This window comes from Pterocles gutturalis, unplaced genomic scaffold (assembly GCF_000699245.1).
Source record: "Pterocles gutturalis isolate BGI_N339 unplaced genomic scaffold, ASM69924v1 scaffold49659, whole genome shotgun sequence".
Taxonomy (NCBI): Eukaryota; Metazoa; Chordata; class Aves; order Pterocliformes; family Pteroclidae; genus Pterocles; species Pterocles gutturalis.
The window spans coordinates 1-24,027 of NW_010132582.1; the positions used below are offsets into that span (position 1 = coordinate 1).

Genomic DNA, 24,027 nt, shown 5'->3' on the forward strand with positions numbered 1-24,027 from the left:
CAGGTCAACGGAGCCAGTGTGCTAGCACTGTGCGTGGCACTCCAAGAACCTCACCAAGATTCAGATAAAATGTTGCACCACATTGCAATGTGGATTTTATTGTCTCATCTTTCAGAAGCAGCAGGAGGCACTGAGAGAATCTGCAGTACAGTTAAAACTACTCGATATCTAATAGAGTACTTTATTAGATCCTTCCTTGTGGGAGTCTTCTGTTAAACATTTGAAATATAATGTATTGCCTTAGATAAATATGCAATATGAATTGGGAGTTATTAATGCATCATAAAAATTCTACTCCAGCAAGAGCGGAAAAAAAATTAGGAATAGCAATCCTGAAGATTCAGTTATTTATGTGATTTTAATTCAGTTCCAATTCTAAACGAAAGTTTAATTATAATTGCACCTAATTCACCCAGAGGATGAAAAGGCCCATTTAACAAAGGACACTCTGGCTTCATTAAATGATTACAAAGGGAACTAGGAATTGATGGTATTTTACAATATTGTTCCAAATCCCAGGAGATTTGCATCAGATATGTGCCGTAACATTTAGGCAAATCAATTCTGGAACCCCAGTAAATGAATCCATAAATTACACTTTAATATCTTAAAGTGCTGCCTTCCTCAGATGGAATTTGTCACTCCCAGGATCGATACAGGGAGTATAGGGTTAGAAGAGCTTTACGGAGAGCAATTCATGCGACTGCATCATTATGCTATGTTTCAGTGTGCCATGTTGCCAACACATTCGTGTCTAAATGAGCAGACAGCCACTTCTTGGAGTGAAGTCTAGATATAAAAATTTGCTACAGGTTAATCCTCTGTTTCAGAGGAAATAATGGAAACTACTGTTAACCAAACTTGACAAATGCATAAAGAAAAGCAACACTCATACAAGTTATTAAAGCACTTAACACTTTGTAGAGTAGCTGCCATGGTGGCAGTGCACAAAAATCAAAACAAATGCTCCTTTTTAGCACCAACTTATTGAACAAATACTGAAGAGGCCTCCTCTCCAGAGAATCAGGCGAGCAAAATTGCTCTTCAATAATGTCCAGATATCATCAGCAAGTGGATGGCTTGTTTAAAACCTACACAGAGAAAGGGTTTGTGGCATCCCTTTGTTTAACTACCCCAGCAGCAAGAGCAGAGCACCAGGAGGGATTTATTTGACAGGAGCGCCAGGTTTTTGATAGGTGCTCTTGTATTTGGACTCCAGACTGAAGTGGCTCACTTCAAAAGTATTTTCTGTAATGCTGTAGTAGTTCTGGTGGGGACAGGGGGACCTGCTGCCACCTCTGCATCAGCAGCAGCAATCGGACAGCTGACAGCAAGGAAGACCTATATAAAAACATAAGACGAATTGTATGCTGCAGCTAGGGAGTGCCAGCACATATCCATGTGTCTGGCCCTGAAGAGGAAGAGCAGCACTATATTTTCCCACTATGAGGGCAGGAAAGGAGAAAGTGTCCAGGGATGGAGAGGTAAAATGAGAAAAATCTTCATTTCCTTTCTCTATTATAGTTATGTGGGTGAAACTGCCCATGTTAGCAAGAGCCATGGTCCAGCAGTAACCCATCACTGCTGGGAATCCTGTGCCTGCGTTATAAGCCTTTGGGGCTTTTTACTGTGGAATGGACATAGCCCATGTCCTCCAGGACCCCCTGCACCTGTGGTGGGGGGGTCCTGGTTGGACAACACCTGCCTCACATGGACCACAGGAGCATCCCTCCACCTGCCTTTGCTCTCCTCTGACTCATGCTCCTGGATTACTTCTGCTTGGTTTAGTTCAGGGCATTTACAAGCACGGGTTTGGTGCCTGCTAGCCTGAGGGCTTGCTGGCCAAGCTGAAGGGCAGGAGAGCAGCATAGGCTGTGCTCAGTCTTACGGCAATGGGAGCAGCTGGGATGGACCTTGGCCTCTGCCCCTGCCCCATACACTGCTGAGTCCTGCCACCACCCCATGCTCCATTAGGGCTGCACCGTGATTTCTAATCTCATCCCTTGTTCTTCAAAGGGAGAGTGAATTAATGGGGGCAGACAGCAACAGACACTGCTGGGCATCGCAGGAGGTGGGCAAAAGCTGACACTGTGCTGCCTTGTGGTATAAGAGCTGAAAGTTTCCATTCTTTTTCCTCATGTACATCTGCAAAATTGTCAATCAATGCTGGGTTTGTTGCACAAGAAAACATGAGAAGAGCTCACTGGTATGTTACCAGCGAGGGGCCTTGTGTAAGCACTCTGCTTCTCGTGCTGTGCTGCCTGCTCGGTCAAGAAAATGTGCTCCTCTTTGGCAATGGCTAACATCCCCTGCGCAGGGCTCAGCCTCTTCTTGCTTTCTGAAAAATGCTGCAGCAGTGTTTCCTCCTTCCTTATTTTCTAGGCTGTATCACCATGAAAGCGGTGACCACTTAAGCCAGTGGATTAAAAGGACTGATTTTGAAGCATCCAGAGTGAAAGGGGTTGCTTGGTTATTCCCACTGTAGGAACAGCCTGGACAGACACCAGCACCCAGCCACGGGCTGGTCCGATCATGTGCCACAGGGCATTTATTTATTATGTCATTGCTTCTCATCTGGCCCTGGAAATTGCAGTATAAATGACAGGGGAGGCAGGCTTTTTCGTGTTAAATTAAAAAAAAAACAAACCCTACAGAGTCCCTTGTGGTTGTTCAGCCTCTTTTAATGCTACCTGCACCCAGCATGAGCTCAGTAATAAGAGAGACCATTAATCCTGTGATCAGCACAATTTACCAGGGTATCCTTCTATTTATTTTTGGAAACTGGTACATTACCGCATGCACATCCCTTTTCCCTAAATCACAGCAAAACCTCTGCACATAAGAGAGAACATCGTGTTTTAATTTATTGTCAGAGCACAAAACAAGAAATGCCTCCTTGTGAAAAGGTGCAAACAGGCAAGGGGAAAATGCACCAAGAAGGCAGCAAACTCCCTGCCTTTTACAAGTTTAGCACAAAAAAGAAAAATTAACATTTTAAATGTTTTATTTTCTGATTCCCCTCACCCCATTATGTTCAAAGGGGATTTTCTCTGGGTTACTCAGCTAAATAGGAGTAAGATGCACCAAACTGAACTTTTTTGGATGTCATCACGTACACTGAGGTACCAACCAGCCTCATGGTTTTTTGTAACAAGGGATGATCCTTCTCCCACAACTTTCTGCTTTAAAATAATTGAGGCAGTTAAAGTGTCTCTCCCCTTATTCTCATAGTTGCAGTCTGCAAGTGATTATACAGACAAATAAAGTCTTTGGGTTTTTTTTTCTGAGTACAGGTAGAAAGGAGACCTTTGTACCTAAGACGATACCAAAGTCCCACGAAAATAAAGTTTCCCAGATTTAGGGAGCACAAAACTTACAGCTGTGGAAAATGTTTTCAATCAGAGAGCCAGTAGGTCTCAGACAATGACAAAATGTGAATGCAGAACAGTACAAAGCAAGGGCTGCTCTGGGCAATGAAGCAGAGCAGACTGGAGCAGCTATTCTGGGGACTATAAAGTATACATGCTCAGACTCAGGAGCAGACAGTATCTCTGAAAGTCAACCTCTAGGACACTAAATTTGGATACCCAAAATTAGAGGCTGTTTTTGAAAATATGAGCCTGGGTGGAAAATTTTGCACTGTACATAAGCAATGTGCCATTTTCACAGGCTTATAACCACTTATTCCTAAACCAGTATTTCTTCAAATATGACAAAAAAACCCCTTTGGTCAGGATGAAGTTATTTGACTAGTCAGAGTTCACAAACTAAGGCAAACATAAAACCCAAACACAAACAGTTGCAGAATTATAGCCTGGTATGTGGAAAAATAGTCACCTTGATCTAGGCAAGATCAAAAGGAGCTTCACCAAGAAATCTTTTTAAAAGCAGTCCCAGAGAAACAGACCTTAAATTTTGTTGTTTTTCCTCAGGGAACCCTGAGCTGCAGGGGACATGGCAGCCTTCCTCCTCCTGGAAAACTAGCACTTTTTGGAGGTAGAAGCTGCACTGTGGGAAACCCAAAGCCCCTCACATTGGGATGTAGCCCCCAAAAGGCACTGGGTGATGCAGGGGGGCTTAGCCCATGGCACGGTAAGTGGGGAATGGCTTCAGCCGCCCTGTGGGTTAGCCCCTTGCAGATGTCACCTGCCAGAGCCACAGTGATATCCCACACCAGCCCTTCTGTCCTTCCCACACAGACAGACAGTGTTTCCTTACTCAGACACATCAAATATTTGGGGGAGATTAAACAGATCCTAACTTCAAGCAAGTTACTGAGCTGATTACTAAGAAGCCACTCTTCTGTGTGACTAAATGATATATACATTTTGCGACAGTATGGACCTGTGACAACTCACTCTTCTGTCACCACTAGCCAGCATCTCTCTGGACAGGGCTTGATGGTGCTGTTATCCAGCAGCAGTTTCAGTTACTGACATCTCCATAATAATCCTTTTTTTATTTCTTGTGTCTCTCTTACTTTGGTTACAGGTAGTAAGAATAATGTCATACTTTTCATTTACATTTAATTTGCCTGTATTTCCCCCCCGCATAGTTTGTACAAAAGCAGTCTGTCCCTTCCTCCCTCAGAGAGTTAACACTCAGGCTTTCTTCAATTTCTTTTGACCCCTACTATAAAATTCATTGTGATGAATTATTTATGTCTGGAGCTCCCCAAGGAATTATCATTTGTATCTTCTATAGTTTCTGCCTGTCACCAGCTATTACCGAATTACATCAGCTGGACAGCAGCTGCCAGTAATCAAGCCAGGTTCCTCCTCTGCCTTGGGTTTTTGCATCACCCAACGGACATGAGCCAACCTGTCCCTGGTGCAGGTTATTTTACAAGCTTGCTCCCTTGCTCATTTTGGAGGTTAAAGTTGTGTTGAGTTTATTTCCTAATAACCTTGGTATGAAAGGCAGCAACAAATAAAAAAAAAAAAATAGATGCTGCTAGTTCTGTGCATTTAGGTGGGCAAATAATGCCAAAACCAAAATCTGTCCCAGACTCAGACTAAAATATAGTTGTACCTGGCTATGTTCATTGTCAAGTGAAAACAACTGTATTCTCCTAAACTGACTTAATTAAAACATCATCTTCAGGAAGAAAACATATCCACAAGCTCCCTAAGCCTTCCTTGAAAAATAAAGCAATGCCTTTGGTGTGAATGTTTACTTACTCAGCATTGGGCCTTGGGTGTCATCTCCTCAGTCATTCATCCAAAGCCAGACCGTAATATTGTCATATTTTCCAGTCACCACAAGAAGTGTGTTCTTCTGGGCTTAAGGTCCTTATTGTCAAACCTTAAAGCAATTAAAAGCTTCACAGAAGCCCTTTGAACATGACTTCTAATCCACCCTGGCAATAATAAATATTTATGTGTATTAAGATAAATAGGCAATAAAAGCTTTGTAGGATGGGAGTTTTAGTCAGATAAAACCTCTATGTACAGACAATCCACATGTTGACTTGTTTCCTTTGTTTAACTGGGTTTTTTTTCAGTGAATTTTCTGTGTGTCTGAAACCGAAAGCTCTATGTAAAATTTCTGCAGTGTTTTCAGTTTCACATTTAAACTGACTTCCTTTGGCTTCTTTCATTTTTAATCTGTTTTCTCCCTCTCTCCAGGTTCCTGTGGCAAAATAAGTTAGTGCCAAAAAGGAAAGAAAGAAAAAATTGTGAAGTGTGGGAAGAAAAACAAAAGCAAAACCCAACACTTAAAAATTCATGCTTTGACAATATTTCAAAATAAATACTCAAAATGTGCTTGAAAAATGTTTTTACCAGCTTTAAAGCAGCCATCCATAATACTTTCTTGCCCTTCCATTCACTGTATTCTTTTAGCTTGTCCAGGAAACTCTGTACTGAAGCAAAGCACAGAAACAATCCCAAGCAGAAGCATTTCTTTGCAAGAAAACCCCATTCTTCTGTACATGAGGGAGTTCACTGTTAAAGAGAATAGAAAGGATGGGCAGTGAGGACTTACTGAGGCTTCCTCCCTGGCCATCAGTGGGGACTTTGCTTTGTTTAGAGAAATCCATACATTTGGGATGTTTCCTTTAAATCCATAGGAATTTTTTCTGGATTGATTTGGGGTGTACAGCATATATTTCCAGATATAGCTCCAAGACTAAAAACTTTTATTTCAGTAAAAGGTCAGAAAATGTAATGGTATAATAACAATTCTAGGAGTGACGATTTGAAGAAAAACACCAGTTGAAGCCATGAGAGTTGGCAGGATAATAGTCAAAACATCTTAGCTATTTTTTTGGTGTAAGAGCAACACCTTGATCCATCAATGTTGATTAAAGCCAACTGCATCACATCCTGAAACATACCTTTGAAAAATGAATGTTGAATGTGATTATTTTTTTTCTTACAGTCACATCATTTTTAGTGTTTTTCTAAAAGCTCAAGCTTCTCAAATTACATATACTCATGAGAATCACGGGGTTTCATTTCTCACAAGGAGGTGATGGAAATCTAGCAGAACAAAGTCAAGCAGTTAGATATCAGCCAAGAGAAATTTTGCTGTAACTTCCATCTCTTCAGTTGTATTGGGTAGAAGGGAGGAGAGGCAGGGGAGCAGCCAAAGGACTGAGGAATGGTCCAGAGATGCTGGTGTGACATAGAGGAGAAAAATTCTGGGATGTACTGAGTGAAGTACCGTGGTGGGCAGGGAGAGGTATTTTTCTTACTGTACATATCCCCAGTGGGACTGCAACCAGAATGCCATCAACAGCTCCAATAAAGCTGAACTCAAGCTAGAACAGGTGCAGAGACCTAGTAGGATGGGAATGGGGAGTCAGTTTTACTGATAGGACAAATATAGTTTAATAGGGTTAGCCTAGCAAAAGAAAGGCTGAAGGGGATACAATTACACTTTATAAATACACACCCAAATACCAGCAAGCCTGAAGAATCATTCAAGCTATAAGACAATGCTGGCACAAGAACAAATAGCATGAAAAAAGTCATCAACTATTTTAAGCTAAAAGCACATTTCTAACCATCAGAGAAACAGTGGTTTAGAACAGTCTTCCAACAACAGCAGTAGGTGCTAGCAAGCTAATTACTCTTATAGCAGAAAAATAGTTAATTTATAGAAGGGACTTTATGACATGGTATCTGCTGTAATAGTGGGTGTCCCTTAGGCTCTGTGCTCCTAGAAAGGTTCTGGCTGTCATGGTTGGAAGGTAGAAAAGAAATACATAAATGTAAACTCTGAAAGCTGATATCCATGAAGGCAGGCAGTTGTTTACTGACACCAAAGTCCGACACAAAAGAGAGTTGGATGAAACCAGTGAGAGGAAAAAAGTGATCCCTTGTTCATTGCTTATTGCCCTTCCTTTGCAACCACCACGGTCCCTGTCTCTCTGACCTGCCCATCTACAGAGAGGCCAGCTCACAAGGATTTCCTCAGCTTTGGCCAGAAGGGGGTTGTCTGCCCAGCACTGCCAGACCCACCTCAACCAAGGGAAAACCAAGAAACTGGGAACAAAGAGTCTTAGCTTGATCATCTGTTATAGCCAAGGATGGATGATGTTCCCAGCTCCTTCCTGGTCAGAACATCCCAGGTGCCTGTTATGCCATAGCTTCCTTCATCAGAGGAGAAAAACCCTATTTGTATCTCCTCGAAGCCCCACAGGAGTCACCTGTCTCCTGTTTCTATTCTTGCCCGAGTGAGCCCACTCCAGAGCCAACTTTTTGGCAAGCAGGCCAAGCGGCTTCTACCAGGTGGGGAAAGGTTTCTGCTTCACATCCTGCAAAGGCAGAGACACACTCGTTGTCAGCTTGATTTCACGCACATTTCATTCACAGGCTCTGAAAAGCCTACCAGCATCGCTAGTCCCACACAACAGATCATAAATAACTGCACGGGTAAGTATTTCACTGAAGGCCGTTGGAGTGCAACCCTGCAACTCCTGTAGAGTCCTTGGCCATAAAGATGATTTGTCTGAGTCAGTACCAGAGGAAGGAGGAAATTCAGGGTTGAAAGGTATCTGCTGTGAGAAGTCACCAGCGTGCCACTCTGCCTGCATTGATTTGCTGCAGGCAATTCTCAATCAACATATGAAGAGCATTGTCAGGAGCTACCTCCCAATTATAAATCATTTAGTCAATATAAATACAGCTCCTCAGCTATGCAAAGATCTCATTCCTTCTCAAGAGCCTTACATGGAAATAAAAATGGAAATGCTGTACCAGAAGGAGGGAAAAAGCTTTATTTAAAAGTGACAAAAAAAATGAAAGTTTCAGGATCCCATTTGTGGTGTAACTTACAGCAACTTAGGTACTTGTCAAAGCTAATTAAGACAGGCCATCTGCAAATGCTTATGATTGGAAACATTCCCCCCTGTGCCAGCAGAACAGTGCGTTACAGCCTCCTCACATCCCACCCTGACAAGCACTAAGCTGTTTTGCCTGATGCCACCAGTCCTGGGGCAGGGAGCACCTTCCTCATCCTGCAGCATGAGAGCATGTTACCTGAGCGTTGCCCTTTGGTTCTGCCATGCAGGAAAGGACAGGGGAAATGTGTCCCTGCCCGCATGCACTGTTAGGGACAGGAGCACCCCATGGGGAGCAGGGCCAGTGCCACCCTCGCACATGCACAGCTCCTGGGCACAACCTGCTCCCAGGCCAGCTCCCACCAGTGGGCTGGGACACCTCTTTGAGTACCCTGTGGTAGCAATTCACCTTCGAAGCACCATATTAGCAGTTCACAGTCTTTGGCAAGCAATTTGAAGGCAGAGCCATGGGCAGTGGCAGTGCAGCTCAGGAGGACTAAGTCCTGCCGGTCCACCCCAGCATGGCAGACAGATGGATGCCAGCTGGCCTGGGAGGTGTCCATGGAGGAGCAGGTGCAGCAGGGCTAAACAGCTCACAGGACTGACACCCAGGCAAAGAGCGGTGCAGCATCCCATTGCTAGCTCGCAGTGGCCCTAATACACAGATGTTTAGTTTCTCCTTAGCAATGCTGCTTTTTTTTCCCCCACGAAGTGTTCTTTGTACCTTGAGGAAGCCAGAAGTCCTGGAAGCTCATGAGGAGAGCCAGCCTCGCCAGGGAGCCAGAGGCAGTGGCAGGGCAGGCAGGGCCACCAGCCCAGGGATGTCCGGGGCAAAGCTGTCTCTGCACAGACCTTTGGAAAGGTCTTTCAAATCTTAGAGGCCATTTTGAAAGTGTCACAGTTGGATGTGACGAGTATTGGAATGTTTGGAAATACATTTTTATTCTAGCTGTGGGCTTTACAAACTCTGCCTTGGCCTCAGGACTTCTTTCTCTGCTAAAGTTTATCAACCCCGTCTAAGTGCATGGACTCAGGCTTTAATCCCAAAGGAGACTTCTCAGTTGCCAGGCAGGGTAAGCTACAAAACAGCTCTCCCATTGGCGAACGTCCAGTTCAGAGAAAGTCACAAGGACCACCTGTCCTTGGGGTAACACTTGCCTCCATGACCGTGCACCCTCTGCCTCCAGTGGGAAAGCTGAGGTTCGCTCTGCACATCCTGCCGGGGAAACAGGGACTCCCGTGGCAAGGGTTTGCTTTGACGCCTGCGGAACGCAGAGGTGTTGGGCCTGTACAGAACCTTCAAAGGGGCAAAGGCAAAACGAAGCCACATCTCTTTTCCTTGTAAAGCACTACAAATAAGGCCTGCTGAGGTTTGTTTGGTTTTTTTTTTTTGTCAAAGAATCATATATATATATATATGTACACACATACATACATACATATATGTTGAACACACATACACATTCCTTAATTTTAGGTCCCACTCATCTGTCAGGAGGTGATATTAGAGTAGATCTCTATACCTAGAGAGCCTGACAGCAGTATATTTCTAGTGTCTCAGGCACCCTACACACTGGGAAAAAAAAATAATCAGTGTGGAATCTTTACTGCCACACTGAAGCTGAAGTAAAAATCTTAATATAATCTCTTTATTCAGATAATTTTAATTAAATTAAAGAGGTCTTATTAAATAAATCAATACTATACTTGAAAACCAAGTTTGGCCAAAAGTCTTTATGATACAATTTTCAATTGCTTCTCTTTTCTGCTTGGTGGACACTTCTCTCACATGTTATGTTTAATCAAGGTTTAATACTTCACTGCACCTCTGTTTTGCAATGCTTTGCATTTAGACAGTCTTATACGGACTCTGTGGGTGCTATGCACAGGGCACTGTCAGGTCAGACAATCTCCAAATGAGAACCTCTGGTTTTCCCAGCACCAATGTTAGTTATAAAGTAATACTTCACCGTTTGCAGATAGTCCAGACAGCATCTTTAGGTATGTAAGGTATGCATAGTCATGTCCAGCTTGCAGATAACCAAAGCAAAGCAAAGCAAGTACAGTCTACAAAAAAAAAAATCTAAGTTCCCCTTCTGTTAGCAGGAACACCATGTTTGCCACCTCCCTGGGTGGCATGCAGAGCTCCCAGCCCAAGAACATCTCAGAACCTCTCCCTAACTCCAGATACATCCCAAACCTTCTCCAGCAAGATGCCATGACCTTGCTCTTGTAGTCTCTTTTTACCCCTCAAAGAGACAGACAAAATCCATTGCATTCTGCCCCACTTGGCATTTCTGCTGAACTTCACGCAGAAGTTAAAGAAACAGGTTAATGGCTGGTGTGGAGACTAGAACCCAGCAGCTGGAGGTGCATGTGCACTCCCTACCTTTGGAGTTTCGTACTAAGCTAGACTTTCTGTTTATTGTTGGGAAAAAGCTAAAGAAACATTATTTTGCAGTACTCCCTGTCTCAAAGTGCTCAATAGTGGGCAGCGATCCCAGACTCACCACAGCCAGAGGCTGGAAAGCACTTCTTAAAATCAAACAAATGAGCAAGCAAACAAACAACAGACAAAACCAAACAGGGAAAACAACACAGAGAAACCCCAGTGCTAAGACTCGCAGAGGATTTCTGTGAAGGAACAGAAACCAGTTTCATCAATGCCACTTACTCTGCTACAGCTTATCTGATGGCTGGGAGACTTCTAGTATCACTAATGAAGACAGAGACAAGGAATGTTCTTCCTCTCAGGCACTTTAAAATGCAAAACACAAGACATGCTAGCAGTATAATAGCATTATAAATCTAATTTTTGAAAGAAAAGTAGAATGTTTTTAAAGTTCTACCTAGAGGTTTTAGTGCTACCCTTTAATTATTAGCAGAGTTTAAAACTACAAGCTCTCAAAGACATTTTTCCACTGAAATAATAGGTTATCAATGGTTTTCAGGCATTGAGATGCATTTAAAACTATCCCAATCTCAATCTGATCTTGCTGTAATTCTTAAACCTTCACTGAACGCAGGAAGGGTCATGCTTACCTCAAACTTGGCCTTATCTTTCAGGTACCTTTTTTTCCTCTAAATACCAGATCTTGACCATAGACAGCCCTACACAGACACTTCCCTTAATATTTACTTGCTTTTTCATTTCTTAGGTTCTGAGGCAGAGTGAAATTCATGCTGGATCATTCAATAAGGAGATCTTTAAAAAATAGGACAAAATGGTATTTTTAAGAAAAGCAGCAGCACCTAGAAGTGAAGAACATGGTACCTGATCATAATTACACTTCCCACATTCTTTATTTGGTTTGCCACTAAAAAAGAAAAAAAAAAAGAAAAAAAAAAAAGATGCACAACTGACATCCAAAGGAATCAACAATTTATTCACAAAAATAAGTACTGTGGAGATAACGGCAGCTACAGACCATCATTCAGGGTGGGATTCTGAGGGCCCCATTTTAGACAGGGACCCAAGCTCTCTATCAGAGACCAGGGAGGCAGCAGTGCTGGCAGAGGGCAACACAGTTTTCCCCACCAGGTACTGTGACTTTCAGGAAATGGCACAGGCCAAAACCCAACTTCAGACAACTGAAATCGGACAAGATGGCCCCTACCCCTCTTCAAACAAAAAAACCAGACCTGACAGAAAAAACAGATGAAAATAGCGTACAAGAGTTGGCAAGGGGGATAGATGGCTGGAGGAGAAGGGGAGAGAAAGATTCAAAGGAAAAGAAACCCATAAAAAAAGCTAAAATAACCAAAAAAAGGCCTTTGTCCTCAGAAGAACACAGTAGTTAACAAACAAGCTCTTATCCACACAGATGTAATTTTTGGCTTGCTGCTCTTTGAGGCTATAAACTGCGTTTATCTATATTAGGTAGGTTTGATGTTTTTTGAGCTCTGGAATCTCCCAGCTATGCTGAAAAGGAGACACTAAAGTGCAGTTAAAATTCCTTTATTTCAGCCCGGGCTCACCTGAATCAGAAAGCTTTTCAGTGAAACTGCTCTGGGTGTACATTGACATTACCAAGAACAGAATGTGGCCAATTACTCACAAGACAGTTCTGTGCTAAACAGTGAAATTACTCGGGATATATGTGAACAGAATTTAGCTCAGTCTAGCCTACCAGCTTTGTGTAGTGTGTTCCCATTATCCTGGGACTTCACAAAGGCTGACAAGTTCTGAAAAGTCAGTCTGACTCAAGAATCAGTGCAGAAATCTGGGCTTTTTAAAAGCAGTTTTAAGAGAAAGAACACTCACTGCACCCTTCTCAATCAAATATCTCTTATAAAATCACATCTATTGTTATTTTAAAAAAATCTTTTAAAAGCAGCTAAAAAATTTTTAAAACATTTCATGCAGGCAAAATTCCCACCGAAGATGTTTTCTCTCAACTATGGGGCAAATAAAAATACAAAATATATTACTTTCTAAGTCCTGAGAAGAACTTTAGAAACCTCAGGGCAAAAGGAGCCTTTGGGCAATATTCAAGGCTGTCAAGACAAATAAAGCAGCAGAAAAGCCATCCTCCAGTGCTGGGGCATTACCATATAGAGACACCAGTAAGCATGCTGGAGGACAAAGGCACTGCTGGCACTGACTTCAGCAGGCCAGGAGACGGCTTCTCCGTGCCTAAGAAACACCAACATGCCAAGGGCTCTCTTTATGAGCAGAAAAAAACCCAAACTACAGTGGAGAGAAGTAAAGTAGGACATAAAATTTTATTCTGAAATGATCTCTGGCCACAACAGTAAAATGTAACAAATATTCACTAGAACAGTCTTAACTCCTGTCATCAGCTGTACAATACATACAGTATCATAAAACTGGCCACTAGGATTAAAACCCACTACAACATCTTTAATGTTAAGTGGCAACAGCAGCATCTCACAGAAAATTATACATACATATATACACAGCCCACATTCAATCGTTTTTCACATGTTTTCAGTACACACAGTTGCAGCATATTACAGTCACGTGTCTAAGTCATTGCCCAATAAAAACCCAAGCTACTGCTTAGACGTAATTGTAGCAGTTGAACTGAGTAATTACAATTTGTAGCAGAGATGTACAAGCCCCTAGAAACAATAATTCACAAATGTTATTTTATTTAAATGCTACGATAGCATTAAACTGGGCAATATTCTAATCTTTGCTGAGTGGAAAAAGAGTTCTTTTTGTACTTATCACAAACATTATTGATGGAAAAAAAATACTAAAAAATGGAGAGCATTAAATAATGCACACCCTTTCCTAAAGATTCTAATATTGCCCAATGCTACTTATGTCTAAAGTGTTTTCAACATTCCCATGAAGTCATTTATAACTCCAAACCACCCACCAAGTTAAAAGTGGCTTAAGTGCCTTGCACCCAAATTGTAAAAATCCCTGGCCACCTTTATAAGAGCCAGGCGCATATAAAAGGAATGCACTTTGGTTCATACCAAATGCCCTGGGATTAAATTACACTATAAAACTAAAGAGTTTGAGGTAAATTTTTACAAATACAGTTGATTTCTGTCTAGTGTCACCATAACAAAAAAATTATTAAAAAAAAAAAAAATCAATTTGATGTGAAAGTACAACCAATGAGGAAGGGCCATCTTTAACCCCTTAATGAGACGTACTACAAGAACAGTGTGTCCTCTCCACCGGAGCAGTGTGATTGCCTTATTGTTTCTATTAAGGCCTCGATCATCTACAGGATGTTTTAAGACAGGTATAGCATTTAAAAATAGATTTCATCCCTACTATCCAGTATTCAAAGGGTTAAAGAGGCCAAGACGCATGCCCTACAACACGGCATTTGTAACAAAAGGCACATTGTTAACACCAAGGGCACAATCCATCCTCTATTGTTAATCTACACATCTTGCATCACTCTGTTGTTCCAATACACTTAAGTGGTAATGAACACTCCAGTGGTGCAAGAAACTGAGCCAAGTGAGACTGCAACCAAAGACAAGACAACACTGTGCTATTACTAAATCTGAAAATAGCTCAGAAGTCCCCAGACAATGGTAACATATGAGACTAAGCACTGTTTCCAAGCCAACTTCTATCAGCCTAATTATCAGAGCCCTTAGAATAAAATCACATCAAAACAAGAGGCAACGTCCTTTCCTCCCCTCCCTCCTTTTTTACAGGTATAAATAAGCTACAATAAAAAGCAGCTACATCACTTAAAAACCTTGATGTAGCTGCTCCTTTAGTATAGAGGAAGTTCCACTGTATCTGGGTTAAAAAAATAGCTCTGCACACTATATTTTGGCCTTAAAGTTTCCGGTAGCATTTATGAAGGTGGATCATAAATGCATTATTGGCATTAAGAACTGGTTACATGAAAAAGAAAATGTAGTGGTTTTAGCCCATTAATGACCCATGAACATTATGAATGTTTTCACTTTAAATTGCCATGAAAGGCAGGAACATATATCAACGTTCCTTTTCAAATATATTAAGGGAGGTGATTCTTCTTCCGACCCTAACATAAGCATCCCTAATTTTTAACTTTTGCAGGAAGAGTTAAGGTAGAAAGAAGCCGTAAAGCCAAGTAGATGGTGGAGGAAGTAAAGGTTCCCAGTTACTGTAGAAAAATACACAGTATTGTATTCCCACAGCAGAGTCAGTTAATTTTATATGAAAATTAATATATCTCTTTTCCAGACTTCGAATTTACTGACCATAACTTACTGGATATTCATATTCCAAAAGCCACTTTTCTTCGCTCTATTACTATATTTCATTTTTAACATGATTTCATACATTTTTACATATTGCACTTATATTGTATAAAGATGTGAACATTTAACACTAAATAATTTAATTTGACTAGAGGCAGGAAAGGATCTTTTTTTTTTAAAAAAAGAAAGAAAATGGTTGATTGATGCTGTAATTTTTACAGTTATCAATCAACAAATACTATCCTCTACTCAGAAATTATTTTTGGAACTTCTTTAGGTGTTGACTTTTTGGCAAGAAGTCAAGCGATATGTTTCCTGAGAATTCTGACACTTTGTATTTATATCTCTCCCCCAGTCTAACATTAAATTTAAAATCAACCAAACAAACAAAAAGAAATTAAGCCATAAGTGGTAAATTAATGAATATGAAGGAGAACTTAACCGGAAACTTTCTTGGCCTCTCAGGGGACCATGCTTTAAGTGTTTTTCATAATTTGTACAAGTAACTCAGTAAAATCTGTGCATATAAATGTTGCTTATAGTAAAGTTACTGAGGTTTAATGCAATCCATTCTAGTATGTCTTGTTCTAACATCCATAAACCTTCTAGATTATGTTCTACTTTGTTAAAAATTCCCTTTTCATATGTTTTGTACATCCAATGTAGACCACAATCATTGCACATGATGAATTACTGATCTTACATTTCAATCTGTTCCTGTTGAAAACATGTTACAATACATGAATATTTCTCTCATAGGTCTCGACATTATTCCTCAGTAAAGACCATCTTTCTTGCATGAATACAGCTCAAAGTAAAAAAGAAAAAACAAGCATGAGCGCAAACACAAACGTGAACAAATCTACACATATCTCCAACCGTTCCCTCAAAGTAATTTTCAGCTACAGACACCAAAGATAAAATCAAATTCCAACTATTTACCTTTCCCTTGATAATTCTCCCTTATTAGAAAGTATGTAGGATCGCATCGACCAACTGAAAAGCTTCCCACCAAGGATCTACAGTTATGCTGTCTAAGGTGAAGTACTTTTCCACAAAAAGCAACGTAGCAACAGTGTTTGCCCCTACATGCAGATTTGATCTGAAGTGTAAATGTACCAAAGAGACTATAGTTGCTCAGACATTGTCATAAGAAATAAAAGCAATCTATGAAATCCACATAGGATAACAGTCTAGAAGTTACAGTATAAAACTGACAGAATGCACACTTCTGCCTATGTGATTTAGGGAGACCAAGCTGCACATTAGGAGAGAAAAGAAAACAGGAGAAGAAAAAAAGAACCATAAGAGAAGCCCAGAGTGAATGCTCAATGTCATATACCTGAAATGCAGTCCAGAATATTTTGCTTTACCCACCCATCAGTCACTTTCAGATTCAGAGGAACAGACACACTTCCATATTCATTCCTTCTCACACTGCCTGTTCCCCTCACTCTACCACACAGCATGCAAGGTAAGAGAGTCATTTTAGCCCTGGAAGTTCTTGGTTTTTGCATTATATTTCAATGCTCATTTTAATCAAAAAACATTACTTTTGGATAGAGAAAGCATTCCATAGGAGGTAACTGTATCATTAGTAATACCACTACTTTCTCTGGGCTACCATTCAGAAGACGACAATGTAGCATGCTAAGGCTACACTTCAAATTACAAGTTTACAGGTGCTTAACTGTATTTCTTTGAGTATTCTCCCTCGAATCCAGTCAGGTGTAGGTGTGAGTGTCTGCAGAATCAAGACCCCATACCCACAAAATACAAAAGGTAGAGTCTTACTAATTTACCCCAGGTAAAACCTAATATGAACCATGGAAGAGAAAGATTAATACCTTTGACACCACGCTGCAATGCATGACAGTTATGTTGTAATCAGTGGCCTGCCACTGATGTTTATTACTGTTGTCACACCAGTTACAGTAAGGCTAATTGTACTGTAGAAGACAAACATTTTAAAAAATAAGTATAAAAACTTAAAGCATTGTCCCCGTGTTTTTATAAAAACAAAATCAACATTTCTTATGTTTAAAATGAGTGCTGAAAGATACAAATGAATAAAGTTATTGAGCAAATAAAAATTTATATCTGAGCTACTTTTTCATATAGATAAGGCTCAGCCACATTGTATCTCTCATGTTAACAGCATTGGGTTTTGCAAACTCAGCTAACGAGTTTTGGCAACACTGTCCTTTGCTGAATATTCCCATTGGCATCTGTCATCTGTGCCAAATTAGTCCTCAGTTTTGAAGCTGAGCTTGAGGTCGGAGGTAACTTGGAAATCGACGTTATAGCACCAGTGCTCTCTGTAATTCTCTTCGCTGCAGCCTTTTCTCCAGTCGGAGGCTTTGGCAACCGTCTCCTTAGCCAGGGATGCCGCAAAGCCTGGCTGGGTGTCATACGGATAGCAGGATCCCATTCTAAACACTGTTTTAAGAAGTCAAGGAACAGGGGATCATCACATCCCTTTAACGCATTACCCCATTCTCTGCTCTCTGGTGGGCCACGTAGTTTTCCCCTCCGAGAGCGTCCACCATTAAGTATTACAGAGCCGTCAGACAAGGTTGTGATGCTGCAATAGCGGGGATAACCCTTAGAGCTCACGAAGTTTTTGGCTCGCTTGGACGAATCTAAGAGTTTTGGAGAAGGCATGCCCAATAGCTCAATCATACAAGCCAGCTGGTCGCCTTCATCTTCTCCAGGTAAAAGTGGATAACCAGTGAGAAGCTCTGCTAGAATACAGCCCAAGCTCCACATATCTATGGGCATCCCATAACGAGCACCAAGGATGACTTCAGGTGCACGGTAAAAACGTGACTGAATGTAAGTGTAGACACGCTGATGCTCATAACAACTTGAGCCAAAATCAATCACTTTAATACCACTTCTACCCTGTTGCTTCAACAGAATGTTCTCAGGTTTAAGGTCACAGTGAATTATTCTGTTTTTGTGCAAGGCATCCAAGCACTGTAAAATTGAGTGGGCAAACTTGCGGACCAAAGGCAGGCTAAAGCCCTGAAACTTGTTTTTCTTGATTAATTCATACAGGTTCATGCTCAGCAATTCAAATGTCATGCAGATATGGCTGCGGAATGTGAAGTTTTCCAACATGTGAATAACATTCATGTTGTTATCCTTATCTTGTTTCCGGAGATGCTCCAGGATCTTAATTTCTTCCGCAGCTTGGCGGTGGAAACGTTTTTCATTTCTCACCATTTTTAGTGCCACGTGCTGATGCATCTTGTGATCGTAGGCCTTCACCACCTGCCCAAAGCTTCCTTTCCCTATAACTTTCAGAACTTCATACCTGTACGCAATATGATCATGGGGTACTTGTATGTAAGACCCTTGGTCATCATCATATCCGCAATTGTTTGAACCACCAATCACACCTTGCCGCTTCTTTGCATTTGGACCCAAAAAGTATATTTCAGGGTAGCTAAAAATCTCATGATGCTCAAAAGCTGTTAATTTTTGCATGTATTGCTTCATTGCCTGCTCTGGTGTCAAAACGGAGGCTTTCACTTTCCCTGTTCCATCTGTAGATTTTAAAGAGCTGGAGCTCCCTTGTCGTCTGTGAGCACTCTCTGACTGTCTGTCCTGAACCACTGGCAATCCAGATTTGCCTAGCGTTGTAAGTCCATTTGGCTGTGTCGTCAGAACCGTCCTCTTGTTACTATTATCTTCGAAGAGCTGAAAAAAGGCTACCAACATGGAGGTGTTCATTCATTGTGTGCTTACTGCCTCCAACCTAAAATTGAAAATAAATACATACCCAGTTAACAAGAAAGGAATGAATTCTATTCATTCTGCAACCTGCCATCCTGCCTAAATCACCTCAAAACTAAGTTATTTTTTCAGAAGTTACCTGTCTACAGATAATCTAAAAAATACTGCACATATACTGTGACACTGATAAGATGCTATTAAATTTTCCAGATCCTTGTTTCTCAAATGACACTTTCATGACTCTCTGAAATTTTTGCAACAAGGCAATCACAGATGTGCTACCATGATAAGCTAACAATTCCTCCAAGGAATCTTCAAGGCAACAGTCCCGTAACATCAAGAAGTATGTTTGAGGGACATTAAATTAGACTTTACAGAACATAGTAGCAGTTTTATTGATGGAGGATATAAATATATAAAGCCTGCTAGAGCTTAAATGGCTAAAGCTCTTCTAGACACCTGTTCTCAGAAATCAAGATTTTAACTTGTTCCTAAATTTGCTCTATTTCAAAAGCTCCAGATAAAATTTTGAGCAATAGGGAATGTGTTGTGACACGCACAAAGAAGAAAAGAATCTGCACATTTCTGAAGTTCAAGAGATGTCATTCAGTTTGCAATTGAGACAGTCACTATTCAGCACAGCGTTCAAATCAATAAGGCATAGGCATACCCTTTAGCACTTTCCCAAACCAGTCTTATAATAACTTTTAACCAAGATGAGATTTGGGGCCTGATACAGACTTGAGCTTTGTCTTGAAGAACACAAAAGTAACTTTATTTTAAAGGAATGGAAAAAGGTTTAGTTGATTTTAGAAATTACCTTTGTTCATGACAGTTTTCACAAGGGAATAAACAGCAGCATTCAGCATTTTCAAGCAAAGAAACACTGGAACTACTGGGGTGTGAAAACAACTATTGCTCAAAACCTGGTATTTTTAAGGAGAAATGAGAAATTTACAAGCATATACTTGCCACTAAAATAGCTGTCCTTAGAATTCCTCATTTGCTCTGAAGTAGAGGATAATTAGTTTGTCTTCTGCCTGGTCTTATACAAACGTGGGAAGAATTCCCCTGCTGTCTCTCCAGCTGATTCACCAGTCTTAATATTTATGCCAAATTACTAACCAAAAGTTCACTGATACTGTCAGACAGATGATCAAGACAGGGTTGAGAGCACTTTTAATCTAAGCCTTACTTTTTGTAGGCAGCTAAGGAAAACACATTCCCTGTTCACTTAAGGTTGCTGAAATCAAATCAGAAAATGACAGTTGTGTGCTGTGATATGAGGCAATGAAATCTGTGCTGCAACCACAGAAGTGCTTCCTAATGAGAAAATCAGGACACGCAACACAGATTCTAGCATACTTTGTCCTTCTGTTTAGGTATCAGTCCAACATGGCAGAAGCATGTTTTTGTAAATTCAGTAGCTTGTTCCCAAGGAGTAGCCAGCCGGACACCAGCTTCACCTTTGGATAATATTTTGAAATTTGCAGCTCTCAAACTCACACAACATAAGAACAAGAGATGGCAGGGATGGCTTTTGCTGAGTTCACTGCTCTTCTGATTCCATTTTGACTCATGTTGAATAACTGGTCCATTTTATCTCATCACTGCAGTTTGACTGTGTACGTTTATTTGCAGAGCAACCTGGGCTTACACTATCAAATTTGACCAACGTCATAGAAAGCTTTACCACACAATTGCAATCCAGAGGAAAGACATTTGTAACATTTAAGCACAGTGCAGACATATGGGATACCAACATTAATTACCTTCCTAGTCTGATGTCTCAAAAGCACCAGGAATTAAAACATCATGGGGACTTAATGAGCTTATCATGCCTACAGGGAATTCCTTCAGGTCAAATTTGAAATGCACTGCAGGTCACCCTGATCCTCTATATAAACAGCAGTTACTGAAAAAAATAAAATTCTGCCCCAAGAGCTGCTACATGATGCATTTCAGAAGAACTGTATCTAGTCAGTAAGATGTCGGGAGGTTCAGCACATGCAGTGCTGCAACACTGCACAAGTAAGAAATGCACAATGAATCAGTAGAATAACTGCACAGACTACAAGTACTCAAGATAGGAAATCCCAGGTACAAATGTTTCTTCTGCAGCACTGGTTGAACAAAGCAGAACACACCTGGACAAGCCAGGAGCAGACAATACTAACATACAGACAATGAGGAAGAAAGAACATAGAGAAAAAAAACACCTTTACGAATTTCTTAACCCAAATACTCATTGCCACAGTTCACATCTGGAATTAATATTTTTTTTCACTTGAGTCACCTGTTCTCAGAGTTAACTACTTTCTGCCCTTCCTAAGCAACTTGTTTCAATAAATGTACTGGAGAATTCTTCAAACTTCAGTTATCTGGTTTGTATCAGAGCCTAGAAAAAACTAAACATTTTTCCACTCTGAACAGGAACTAAAGAGTTATTTTCGCTATAAGTATGTCTGCAAACACATTCTGAAGTGTAAATCATGTAGCTCTGCTTCCTGCACCTTCAGGCAGCCTCATGGTTTCTCATGCTGCTCACAGGTTGGCTTTTTCTTCCAAGCAGCAGAATGAAATCACCAGCATTATCCCAGCTTCACCCCAAATCCAAAGTGACCGGTTTTGCCAGTTTCAGTCAGCTGCTGCTTGGGAATGCAAACGCAGATGCAGACAGTAGCACTGGTTTTCTTTGTGAAAAAAAAATACATCAAATTAGCACAGGCTCTATTCCAAAAGTTGTGAAGAAGAAGAGAGCTCACTTTTACTTCAACAACCCCAACAGGAGTTTCAGAACTATCAGACACATCACAACCACAAAGTTAGTATGAAGAATGGACTTTCCCTATCTCAGGACACTGCCTGCACAAGAATCACCACCTCTTCTTCTATTTCCAACCTGGTTGAGGGTTGGATTCTCACCAGCCCTTTGCTCTGCCTATCTACTTCTGGCTACTGGGTGTTTGAGGTTGCTGTCAAGTTCGGGCTTGCACTGCTTACAAGCTCCACGGGCTTCACCAGTGACGCTGTAAGTTCCCTGAACCACAACTAGTGGGCTTAGGAAGCTATCAAGGACTCCTGCCTTCTAAGTCCACTACCAAACTGTTCACGGTACACAGAAGCTCTATCAGCCTTTCATCGGAAACCATAAGCCTGAGAGGTTTACAATGCAGCTCTCTCTTGCTTCTGCAGATGGGTCTGTAAATTCCAGAACCAACAACCTACACAGCTGACTACCTGCACACACTTAATGCAGCTTACTTCTTATGTATTTTACTGCCTGTGCTCAGACCCATCTACGCCTTAAAGATTTACATCTTTTTTATAGTGCACATCTTCAAAAACTTACTGATGTACGCATTTCTCCATAAAACATATGGAAATAATAGGTAAGCTTGAAGTCAAAGAACTAATCTTTCTGAATCTTCTGGCAACATCAATTACAAGCCAGCAAATGTTACAATGTTTTTTTTCCCCCTCTCTCAGTAGTCTTTCATAACTCCAAAACTGCTGCTACAATTCTGCTTTAACTTTAGTTCGCGCAGTTTATGGAAGTTAGTGGCTACGCCGAAAAACCTAACCTTTGAAGTAGGGACATGAAGCAAAATTTAAAAAGAAGCCACACTTTTTCGGGGTGGGTGGGGGTGTTTGGGGTTTGTTTTTTTGTTTCGTTTTCACAAATGGTTTTAAGGACAGAAGTAGAACAGTAGCTTAGTAAGACTACAGGCCTGTAACAACATAGAAGTAGCATAAAACTGAGTCCACCCTGCTAACAAGAAGGCAAATTGTTTAACGATTCCTTTGTGGTACCACTCAGCCAATGCAATGGTCTGTTACAAGACCTTCTATGAGACTATAACTATAGGACTGAACACCACAGGAGCATATACCTTTTCTCAACTCTATCCTCCAAAAGCATCAAGACATTATGTAGTTGTATCATATTCCATCTTTGTAAAAGTCACTTGGTGTGACACTAGCACCCTACAAACTATCCAAGACAGACACACGCTTCAGCTATATATTATCATTTTATTTTGAGCAAAATCGCAGAAAGTTTTTTATGTAAATCAGAATCTAAAAAGGCTTATAAAATGAAGGCAATCATGATGGCATGCTGAAATACCACACAGTAATAACAAGTGTTTAACTGCCATTACTTTGCATAGATGAGGACAAGGGAGAAATAGTGTTCCAAAGTAGTAACTTAATTGAAGAATAAATGTTACACTATATACCCTTTTCTTTACAGCACTTCTGTGCATGCCAGTTTCAGCCCTATTGTGTCTAACATGCTAGAGGAACATCGTATCAGGTGTAGCACGCTTCACTGCCTATTTTGTTGACTACAGCCTGAGCAAATGTTCAAAAGGCTTTTTTTTCCTTGAAAAATTAATTCAACAGCATGCCCCTGTTCAGAACTAAAAATAGTTGCTAATTAGCAGGATAATAATAATGCAGGATTATCATAATAGTTTTATTATGTGTTTTTTTACATCCAAAAAGACTAAGCCCTTGTCCTAAAGAGCTTGTCGCTCAACGAGAGCTGTAGAAAAAAACACACCATTTAGATTTTTTTGCTGCTGTCATATCTAGTCTATATAAGCTGACTTTTTGAAAAGTTAACTTTGACTTCATATAGCAAATATTTTCACAGACAGAACTACTCCTCAAGAGTGATACTGACTCTTCTTTCAGGACTATGCAAATGCAGTAAGTCTGAATACTTCTAGAACACTTTGCATGTATTACGCACGTTGAAACCAAAAAGGACAATCAGCGTACACTGAACTGAAACATTAAGGTAAGCTGAAGTGTACACATAGAAGAGATGTGCCCAGATGTACTGCAGTCCCCACAGCACAGTCACCAACTGTTAGAACCCAAATTTCAGAGGCCCCCCCCCATGAAAAGTTAAGATAGCTTCATATTCCAGCTAGACCCAAGTTTCATGTAGAAGAAGAAACATCCAACGAAATCTAGATACAGCAAAGTCTAGGTCATGACTGTATAGTGATTTCCACTCAAGCATGAGAACATTTCTGTGGCAATTTATTACAGGAAAACACTCCAATAGAAAGGTATTTTCTTCGCTTTAACCTGTCTTAAAGCAGCTGTCCACAATAAAAATTTGCACCAGATCTTCATGTTAACAGATTCTGGAAATCTCTGTTCCATTATAATGTAAATTATTCTTTTTAAATTTTTAAATTTTAAATTTTAAGATTAAGACTGAATGAGTGATGCAACAGTGTATGGATAGACATTCATCTCCAGTCAAAAAAGAAAACTGGCATGCTGTAGGG

The 24,027-nt window shown here is 40.7% G+C and overlaps 1 protein-coding gene across 1 annotated transcript; it reads right to left on the reverse strand.

Moving 5' to 3' along the window:
• Positions 1–16,487: 16,487 nt before the first annotated feature.
• DYRK2 (dual-specificity tyrosine-(Y)-phosphorylation regulated kinase 2) lies at positions 16,488–21,859 on the reverse strand. The gene is made up of 2 exons (XM_010080924.1): positions 21,602–21,859; positions 16,488–18,740 (listed from the first exon to the last, which is right to left on the reverse strand). The coding sequence occupies exon 2, from the start codon at positions 18,713–18,715 to the stop codon at positions 17,153–17,155; it is 1,563 nt and encodes a 520-aa protein (XP_010079226.1). The 5' UTR covers positions 18,716–18,740; positions 21,602–21,859; the 3' UTR covers positions 16,488–17,152.
• Between the last annotated feature and the right edge of the window lie 2,168 nt (positions 21,860–24,027).